A 10,557-nucleotide genomic window follows, 5' to 3' on the forward strand; every position below is an offset into this window, starting at 1 on the left:
AGGAAAATGACAGATATGAAATCCATCCTTCTTAATGGGATGTCTGATTAGCAGTGACTGAAGAAACTGAAGGGCTTTGATGAATGAAAATAAAACATGAAGTGACTAACTACCAAAGAGCATAGTGTGATTTGGCTCAACATTCATAAAAGTCATCCCAATCAATTCAGTATACAAAATAAAGGACCTTGTCAGAAACTGCTACTTTAAAAGTTTTAGTCTTAAGATATTAATTGCTGGGAAAAGTCACTGGGTTCAGGAAGCTCACTAGAAATACTGAAGAGTCATCTTAAAGAACCTGCCTTTTATTTAATGCATTAAAAAACTGGGGTGGTTTCTCTCTCTTCCTCTCCACATGGTGCATCCGTACAAGAACTTTAAGTGAACTAATGTGAGGAATGAGACAACTCTCGGTTCTTAATTAAAATAATTAAGAACAATTTATTAAAAGAACAATCAGAAAAAAAAAAATTGCAAGTACAAAATAATTATAAAGCTAAAAAAAAAAAAAAAAAAAACAAAAACCCGGTCTGCAGTGATTAGAGACCTTGTTGGCTGAACCGGCTCAGAAGTCCCAAGGCAGAGACCTTACAACGCTGGGGTGACTTCAGCTAGCCCAAAGTGAGAATGGTTAAATTGCCTCTTGAAAGAGGTGGAAGCCTGTGCTCCCAGCGTTGGACTTCATCAGCAGCTAATCAGAGGTAAAAATGGCCCCTCTGATCTGGTGTCCAGCAGTTTTATAAAGTCTGGGTCCCCCCCATGACCGCCCACTGTCCAGCCTCCATGGTCCTGGATGATTGGTGGTGTCTTGAGGTGAGGTAATCTCAGTCTGCCAATGGCTCACTGCTGTCTAAGGGAAAGATGTCATCGGCTCCAAAGGCAGGAAAAGTCCTCATTAAAATTCCAGGTTGCCATGGTGCTGAGTTGCAGGCCAACGGCCAGGTTCTAAAAATAGCTCCCTGTCAGTTAGAAGGTCTCCTTTTTGGCAAAGCTCAAAACTCACTTAAAACTTACAAAGGTTAAGAACACTTGGTAAAAGGTCTAAAATTGGGTTATAAGTATTTCAGAGAACTCTTAAAAACAGGGTAATTAACTTGGACACATACAGGAATTAAGACATTGTGGGTTTTTACACTTTTTAGGGACTAAAGAGGGGAACAAACTTGTGGAACTTAATATTAACAAAGGATTTTTAACGAGGAATTATGTAAAACACTCTTTAACCAACTAATCAGGGGAATAACTTTGGAACTTAAAAACTCTCAACTGGGTTGATGGGTAATTTGAATAAACAATAATTAAACAATTAACAATTAAAAGTTGAAAACACTTCATATGCAAAGGCCAACACTCCATTTCCTATATGACAACTAATCTAACATTAATGTTTTCTATTTAAAGTGCAAGTAATTAATTATATTCAACAACTGAGACTTCCTGTTAGTTTTTTTAAGAAATATTCCATTGCACCCTATGAAACCAAGGGATATGTTAATGACAATGATGTCTTTGATGGGTTGCTTGTCAATAGAATCGCCTTGTTGGGGTTTGGGGCTGGACATGGTTTGGGGGCCACAGACCTAGCGGGAGGTTACTGAAAACGGACAAGAAGAATGCAGAATTTACAGACCAAAAGGACATTTGCCCAAGATAAGAAGAAACTAACAAAGCAAACTCATCAACTGTACTGAAATCAGGTCCAACTGGGTAAATCTGTCAGGGGGACATCACAACCACCAAATGACCCCCAATTCAAATGAAAGAGCCCCGAGCATGCGCAGTAGCTAATAATGAATTACAAAATACCTTGTGCAATCAGCCCTTTTAAGAGTAATCAATAGTAGAGTAGTAAACATTGACTATGTAGTACATAGGTGGAATATATTAGATTAACATCGTATAAATAATTATCATCTTCTCTGCTCTGTGTGCTAGCTTTGTGGATTTACCACCCAGCACCTACCTTTGTGCAAATATGAAATAAACAAATACCTCGTCTCTGTGTGTGATTGTCTTACTGCACACCAGGTGACAAATCCCACTTTTAGAGACAACAACAGGAGCCTGGAAAAATGTAGAAAATTGCTAAAAAGGAACTTCTCTCTCATGATGCTAGTTCATAGCACAGCCCTGTGCTTTGTTCTACAATCATTGAAGAGCCTATATGTACAAGATACATCATCCTCACTCCCCAGTAAGTCATAATTCTCCTTTTTTTTTTTCATTCAAGTCAGCAGTAGGATGCTACACAATTAACTATAGTGGAAAAGTGTTATCAAAGGAATTTCCTATAAAGTTGAAATGATCACCTGATCAAATTCACCACTTCTATAAATCTCTTGGATTGCTCTGACAGAGCAAAATATCAGAGAATTAGGAAGAAAAAAATAATCCACAGCTAAACATATAATGCTGCATCTTCCAAGAATGGGGAAAAATATTTCAAAAATAAATTAAATTACCAAGATCAATACTTCAAAATGGTCCATGTTCTTGACCAAGTTAATTCACAAATACCAGAATGAGACCTATTTCCTTTCAAGCAAAAAAAAAAAAAATAATAACAACACTACTGAGTATTTAATATAAGATTTTATGTATTAGACTTCAGCAGATTAAGGGGAAAAGTAGAAGGCTGACAAACATGACTGATTTCAAAGAGGTGATGGAAAATTTATACTTTTATTTGGAAAGATCATAATGCTGAATTAGAAAAAGGAGAGTTTATATGATTTATAGTGTATATACACATGTACATATACATATAGATGTCTATATATTCTGTTTACTGTTGAACATCAACAGAACTACAAGTTCATATCTATTAGAAATAAACATGCCCAGCAAAGGCAATGGGATTACAAATATTACAGTAAATCTCTTAACTTGAATGCCCTTTTTTAAAAATAAATAAAATTATGCATACAGAAGAGAACACTTCATCATACTCTGCAAACTCATGCTTGACTAAGTAAAAATATTTTGTGTGTATGCTGAATATTTGCAATACAGAATAAGAGAGAAAACAGGCTACAATTCTACACAATGCAACATACAACTTTGTTTCATCACATTGCTTTACCTGGCAATGTGCGCTTGCAGCCCAGAAAGCCAACTGTATCCTGGGCTGCATCAAAAGGACTATGGCCAGCAGAGTGAGGGAGGTGATTCTGTCCCTCTACTCTGCTCTTCTGAGACCCCATCTGCAGTACTGCATCCAGCTCTGGGGTCCCCAGCACAGGAAGGACATAGGCCTGTTAGAGAGAGTCCAGAGGAGGACCATGAAGGTGATCAGAGGGCTGGAACACCTCTCCTATGAAGACAGGGTGAGAGAGCTGAGGCTGTTCAGCCTGGAGAAAAGAAGACATCGTGGAGACCTTATAGCAACCTTTCAGTATCTAAAGGGGGCCTACAAGAAGGCTGGACTTATTGCAAGAGCATGTAGTGACAGGACAAGGGGGAAAAGGTTCAAAGTGAAAAAAGGTAGGTTTAGATTAGATGTTAGGAAGAAATTCTTTACTGTGAGGGTGGTGAGGCACTGAAACAGGTTGCCCAGAGAAGTTGTGAATGCCCCATCCCTGGAAGTGTTCAAGGCCAGGCTGGATGGGACCCTGAGCAACCTGGTCTAGCGGAAGGTGTCCCTGCCCATGGCAGGGGGGTTGGAACTAGATCATCTTTAAGGTCCCTTCCAACCCAAACCATTCTATAATTCTGTCATCTATAAAAAAGTTAGGATAATACTCTTTTAATATTATACTATATATTATTCTTGAAACAAGAACTGTTGGCTTTTTTATTTAATTATGTGGTTCTGTACTAAGACTAGCAAATGGGTTCCCAGTCTCAATGAAAACTTTTACTTAAGTAACACAAATATTCTGGAATGATCAGAAGCTACCATGTCACCTTTCTCTTATTCCTCAGCACAAAATAAATTTAAAAGAGCAAATTATTATTTGTTGTTCAGTAGTCAACACCCATGAAACCTTCAATTCACTAATTCAATTTATTTAATTAAGGTTTTCAGCTAGAAACCGGACTGAAAAAGTGAGTTTCCCACTGTTCCCTGGAGGTAATGAAATTCATGAGTTCTAAAATACATCAGAAGTTTAAAGCTAAGACTAGAATGACATGAATTTTTGTCTGATTTCATCTCTAATGTAAAAACCAAACTTCCTATTAATTGAATTAAAAGAAAAAAATTATTTAAAAAAAACTCTAAGCCTTACATCCTTAAATACCTAAGAAAAAAATAGGAGCAGAAAATAATTGTAACAAATTGCAGACATATACTGTAGCATCTTTTTGCTTGGGATACCTTATCTACCCATGCACTTGCCAATGAAACACTATTTTCTGACCTTATAACAATATTATTGAAATATATTTTCAGAGAGACAATAGAAAGCATGTTCTTACTGTTTCACAAGAAAGACATTAAATACTTAATTTTTTTCCAAGGTAATAATTTGAAAGTCAGGTTAAATTTCCAGAACTATTTGACAAGGAAATGCATATTTCTAAAAGTTATGCATAAAAATTGTAAACAAAATCAAGAGTAGAATAAGTAATCACAATCCCACATCCTATTCTCTGAAAACTAAATCATTTAGAACTGATGTTTACTGGATTTCCAAGTCAAACCCTGATGTGGTTCTGGATTATAATATTTTATGTGTATACACAGACTGGCAGATTTTTATACATAGGCACAAACATTATTTGCATACAAATGTCAAGCAAATATCTATTTCCCTTAAAATCTGTTATATAATTGAGTAAAGATAAGAGCAAAAGCTATAACAAAAATATATTAAGGCAGGAGAAAATGCAAAGAATAACAAGAAGGGCTTCTACAGGTTTATTAATCAGAAAAGGAAGGTCAAAGAAGGTGTACCCACCCCACCACTCAATAAATGACACTGGTAAACTGGTAACAACATGAGAAGGCTGAGGTACTCAACTTCTTTGCATCAGTTTTCAATGGCAACCTCTCTTTCCACACCTCTCGAGTGGATGGACAGCAGGATGGGGACTGGGGGAGCAAAGTCCCTTCCACTGTATGTAAAGATCAGGTTCATGACCACCTGAGAAACCTGAATGTACATAAGTCTATGGGAACCGATGAGATGCATCCCAGAGTCCTGAGGGAATTGGCTGATGTAGTTGCCAAGCCACTCTCCATGATATTTGAAAAGTCCTGGCAGTCAGGTGAAGTCCCAGGTGACTGGAAAAAAGGAGACATTGTACCCATCCCTGGAAGTGTTCAAGGCCAGATTTGATGTGGCCCTGAGCAACCTGGTCTAGTGAAAGGTGTTCCTGCCCATGGCAGGGGGGTTGGAACTAGATCATCTTTAAGGTCCCTTCCAACCCAAGCCACTCTATGATTCTATTCTATGATAAATATCTTAAGTGTACTGTGGAACAAGTCCAAAATAAAAACCTAGAAAACTGTGCAAAAATCACCATAAATCTACTAGTGTTTAAAACTAGGTAAAGCTGTTTTATCTTGACATGAATGGATGCCTACTATACATACTTTATATATATGTCAAATCACATTTAATTTTTCTGAACGTTCCTCATCCAAACCTAGCTAAGTATAATCTAGTAACACATTAAAATGGACAAATACCATCTTCTTTTGCTAGGTTTTTTTTATAATGAAACTTTATTCCTGTCTTCTTTGTATTAAAATTGAAGTCTGAATGTGAATGACTCCCCCTGCCCCTTTCTGCTATTCCTATTTAATTTTCATATATATAAATATAAATATAAATATAAATATAAATATAAATATAAATATATATATATATATATATATAAAAATAATTGGTTTGAAAGGGCCGGTCTGCCATTCACTTCCTAATACAACAGATGTGTTAAGAAAAAAATATTTCTTTTCCTCTTCTGTTCCATCTGCTTGGAAGAAACATTGAGGTTTGCAAAATAACAATATTATCTCTCATTTGAGCAGATCCCTTGCATGCAGTTGACATAATGAGGACAGCTACAATTTAGAGAAATGTGTAATTTCCGTTATTAACTTTCACTTATGCAAACGTCCTATCGGAAACATTTCTAAGCACAGGGCAGGTACCGTTCCTCTGTTAACAGCTATGCTGACTTCTGCTCGAGTGGCCCTTTCTCGCGGGAGAAAACAGCCGTTCGAACAAAAAGAGCTGGTCTCGTCGGCATGCATTGCCCGAGTGGCGCAGCCGGCCTGCAAGCCAGCCGGGCGGGGGTCAGGCCTGGGGCACTCCCGCCCGCCTGACCCCCTCCACTTGGGATGAATCCGAGCGAAAAGTGGGGCACAGAAAACAGGTTTTCGGGAAAACGGGGGAAACGAGACCTGCGCCTAGGAAGCGCTTCGGGGCAGCCTGCGAGCACGCGTCTTGTTAAGCTGTGACAGTGCCGACAGGCGCCACCGGGTGACTGCGGCTCTGACCACCACCAGAACACAAAACTCGCGGTGTTTCTACAGGCCGCTCCAGAGATACCGCAACTGCTCCCCTCCTCCGGACCGAGACCGCCATCTTAGGTCCAGACATAGCCCCTTTCCCCTAACGTTCCTGTCCCATACAAAGGGGTGGGACCACGTGACAGACACCCCCACGTGCGGGAGACTGGTGCCCACACTCAAGATGGCACATAGGACCTTCTGCCTCTTCCTTTCCCTCCATCCTCTCGACCCCTCTAAGCCTCTTCCTCATCCTAAGTCTCTATTGCTCTGGAGGCCGACGCAGACCCTGCTTACTCCGGGGGATAGAGGCGCAGCTCCTCGATATCTCCCAGGAAGCTGAAGAGAGTCCGCATCTGCTCACTGGTCACTGCCGAGGAGAGGTTCGTGATCTGGATGACAGACGTGGGGCCCAAAGGGAAGCCTAGCGGCACCCCGATCCCTCCACTGCTCATCATGGCGGAGCCTGCACGACTGCTCCGCTCGCGACAGTGCCACACAGTCGGAGAGGCGGGCCCAACGACAGAGAGAAGCGCGTGGCGCCTGCCAGAGCGTCCTATCATGCGGGCGCTCTAGCGGCGGACTCGACTGCTCCCTGGAGGTGTTTCTGGGCGGGCAGCCGTTCTTCCCGTGCTAGCTGGGGCTTACGGTGGAGCAGGCACCCTCGCTCCGCGCCGACGGGACTCCGAGTTCCCCTGCAAGAAGGGAGGGGAAAAAACCCCTCTTCCCTCCGGTTTCCCAAGGAGCTACCCAGGACGCCGTTACCAGGGCGGGACAGCGTCCACCCCCTCCCCCGGCCTCCCTTCACACGCGCTACCTGCCCCAGGCTGCCAGGAGACTGGATCATAGATCCTGCGATGGGGAGGTCGCATAGTGGAGGAAGCAAGCACGACGGCCCGGACGCCCTACGCAGGGTGGTTAGATAGTTCCATCATACGTGGGGAAGGTGCAGCTGCGAGCGCCTGACTAATTCTTGCACGAAGAGGGCCTGAGTACCTTGTTAACTGGTTTCCTTGTCCTTTAGCAAAGCAAAAGGCTTCTTATTTTAGAACTGGAATACCAGAGTCTAGGTACAAAACCTCATCTTTAATAGGTCATGTTTAGCTCTATTAATCGATTTGGCATGAAATTCATGGAATGCTCTGCCAGCAAATTAAAACATGCCCACAAGAAATGGAAGGGAAAATAGATTCCCCATTTAAATGCTCTATTGGAAGCCAAGTTCAATAAGAGGCAGTTTAATTACCCTAGGGAGTAAACCCTTGAAAATTTGCTCTATGTTTAAACAAGAAGAGTTGTAATGGAATAAGTTGTTAATGGTTTTGATATCCAGATGTTAGAAAGATAAATTGCTTGTCGGTAGAATTGCCTTGTTAAGGTTTAGGGCTTGACATGCTTCAATGATCTCAGACTTAGGGGGAGGTTAACAAAGCTTGGTAAAAAGGATGTACCACTGATAGTGGACACAAAGAATGCAGCATTTATGGGCCGTAAGGACATTTGGCAGAACTCCCAAGATAAAGAAGAAATTAATAAACCCAACTCAGCAACTGTGCTGAAATCAGCACAGACTGGGTAAAAGGTAATTCTAGCAGGGGGAGATCGCCACCACCGACTCATGGACCACCAACCCAAAAGAAGAGAGACTGAGCATGCGGACTAATCAGCATGGGAAGGGAGAGAATCATTGACCAATAAAAGATAGAATTCTAATTAATAAGAGAACAATGTAACTTGTAGCCAATGAACACTAATTCCTTTCTTTGCTAAAATGTATAAATAGTTAAAAATTTTGATAGTCATCATGCTGGCTTTGTGCATTTACCACCCAGCCCCCCTTTCTGCACAGGACTGTAAATAAATCAAATCAGCGTGTGGATTGGCCTCTTGCACACTGGGTGAAAGTGATGCCATGAAGATTTTTTGCCTTTTCTTTTATACCCCTGTTATACCTTTTTACAACTTCTGTGTTCCTAGTGCTTTTTGCCTACATTCTTGGACTTGTTTGTCAGGCTAAGAGACTAAACATTTTAGAAGCTTCATAGCTAGGGATCAGTGTGACCCAGACCCCAAGGTCCTCTCCAGAACACATTCTGTAAACTAAGATAGAACCATCCAGGGGAGGGTTCCTTGGGGAAGGGGGCTCACTTGAGCCTCTCATTGGGGAATCTTTGATAGATATGCTAATTAGTAAAACCTATAATGTTATACCAGATCTTTTGGGGGGGCATTTTTGCAGGGTGCATTTTGGTGCATTTGACCTGGATGTGTGCACCTAAGTATCCTTAAAATAAATACCAAGGTAAAATCCCTTTTTCCCTTCTAACCGTGTATGACTCTTGATTTTAAGACCAGGAAAAGGCATCAAAAGGATCCATTTTGGGACAAATTTTGTTATAACTTGACTGGGAATTTATACCAATTAAATTGATTTTACCTGGAGTTACAGTTCAAGTTTTCTTTAAAAGTTAAATTGACTGGAGAAAATGAGACTGAGCACTATGCATGTGAGTGATCAGTATTAAGGATCTAACTGCAGTGTTGCTTCGGTGTTAAAGAACTTTGTATCTTGGCACTGAAAGACTTAAGGTTACAGACATGAATATTTTAGCTTTTAAAACCTTCCATACCCTAGACTTGAACTGACAAAATGGATTTTGAAGGTTGTTTGTGTTCAGCTTCACCTCCAAGTCCCTCCAAAATCCCCTGAGCCTGTGCTCCTAAACTTCATCTCCGTTTTGCTTTGATCCTTTTAAGTTCTTTCATGGATTATTCAAACAACTTGCAGTACACCAGAACAGAGCAAAGCCTGTCCTAACAGCCCTTAACAGGATGCAGGGGGAGAAGTAAAATCAAGGCAGGCTTCCCCAGAAGACACTGTCATGGTTGGCCATCACCCATTGCTTCTCTCCTTGATGGAGCCCATCTGTGCTGTCTGGTCCCCTAAGGGAGCAGAATTATTTCCAGATCAAATTTTGACTCAGTAGCTCTTATATAAAGTAAAATAATTTTAAAAATATTTTTCCCTGTATTGAGTAAAATATTTCTTCCCTTAGATTCTCTGTATCCTTCTTGCAAAATAATAGTGGGTGGTTCTCCACTGAAAAATTGCAACCTAATAGGTGAGAAAAAGGTTGAAAATTGCAGATGATTGAAGAGAGAATTAGAATGGCAGAAAGCCAGCAATTTTTACAATGCTACCATAACTACCACTATTATGGATAATTCTTTTTAAGTCTATGGCAAGGTAGATAATGTTAACAAAACTATTAGTATCACTACACACCACTATAAATTTAGTTCTTGTTGTCTCAGAGTAACTGCTTTCTAATGAGGCACAGTGACTTTCATTAATGTATAGATTAGTTCTGCTGTTTTCTTGCTTTTATCTGTAAATTGTTTTTATCTGTAAATTCAGTATCCTGGGAAAGAACTTATCTTAAGAAATGTGTAACATGTTGCTAAATTTTTTCAGTGCATTGTACCATGATAACAGTCTTGAAATCAGTATTCAACCCATTGGATTACTATTTTTTAACCTGGCTTAGGTGAGGATTTAGTAAGGACAGGGCACTAAAATCTCTGCTGACTGTTTTTTCTGTGGCAGCACAATCTGCCATTGAGCTTTCTAATAGGTTTATTCTAGATCAGAAGCACTAATTCTCTCAGGTTGTGAATCCTCTTGATTACTAATTTTGTTACTTGTCTGGTGGAAAAATTGTTCTAGGAGCAGCATAACCGATGAAGTCCACTTTCTTATAGACTTGTATCCTACAAGCCTGTGCCTCGAGACCACAGTCACCTTCACTGGGGTCCTTTGACCCCTTTTCCCACCCCAGGAGGTCCCAGCAGGTATAAATGCCATCAGCCTCACCACTTTTGATGCCTCTGAGTACCATTTACCAAGAAGCAGCTGATAGAGGAGCATGTTTTTGGTACTCAGCCCATATATCAGGCTCAGGAGTCACAGAATAATAAAATTGTTGGGATTGGGAGGAACATTAAAGATCATTTCATTCCAACCCCCTTGCCATGGCCAGGGAACCTTCCATTAGACCAGCTTGCTCAGAGCTCCATTCAACCTGGCCTTGAACACT

General features: G+C 40.6%; 1 protein-coding gene across 2 annotated transcripts in view; it reads right to left on the bottom strand.

Annotated features, from left to right (window-relative positions):
• LOC138102762 (splicing regulatory glutamine/lysine-rich protein 1-like) overlaps window positions 1–6,969 on the bottom strand; it is a 100,601-nt gene extending 93,632 nt beyond the window's left edge. For both annotated transcript variants that reach the window (XM_069000512.1, XM_069000511.1), the window contains exon 1: window positions 6,758–6,969. In XM_069000512.1, coding sequence (XP_068856613.1) covers window positions 6,758–6,918 — 161 coding nt within the window. In that variant the 5' untranslated portion in view covers window positions 6,919–6,969. The remainder of the gene's footprint in view (window positions 1–6,757) is intronic.
• Window positions 6,970–10,557: the final 3,588 nt, after the last annotated feature.

Source organism: Aphelocoma coerulescens (assembly GCF_041296385.1).
Source record: "Aphelocoma coerulescens isolate FSJ_1873_10779 chromosome W unlocalized genomic scaffold, UR_Acoe_1.0 ChrW_unloc_scaf_1, whole genome shotgun sequence".
Classification (NCBI taxonomy): Eukaryota; Metazoa; Chordata; class Aves; order Passeriformes; family Corvidae; genus Aphelocoma; species Aphelocoma coerulescens.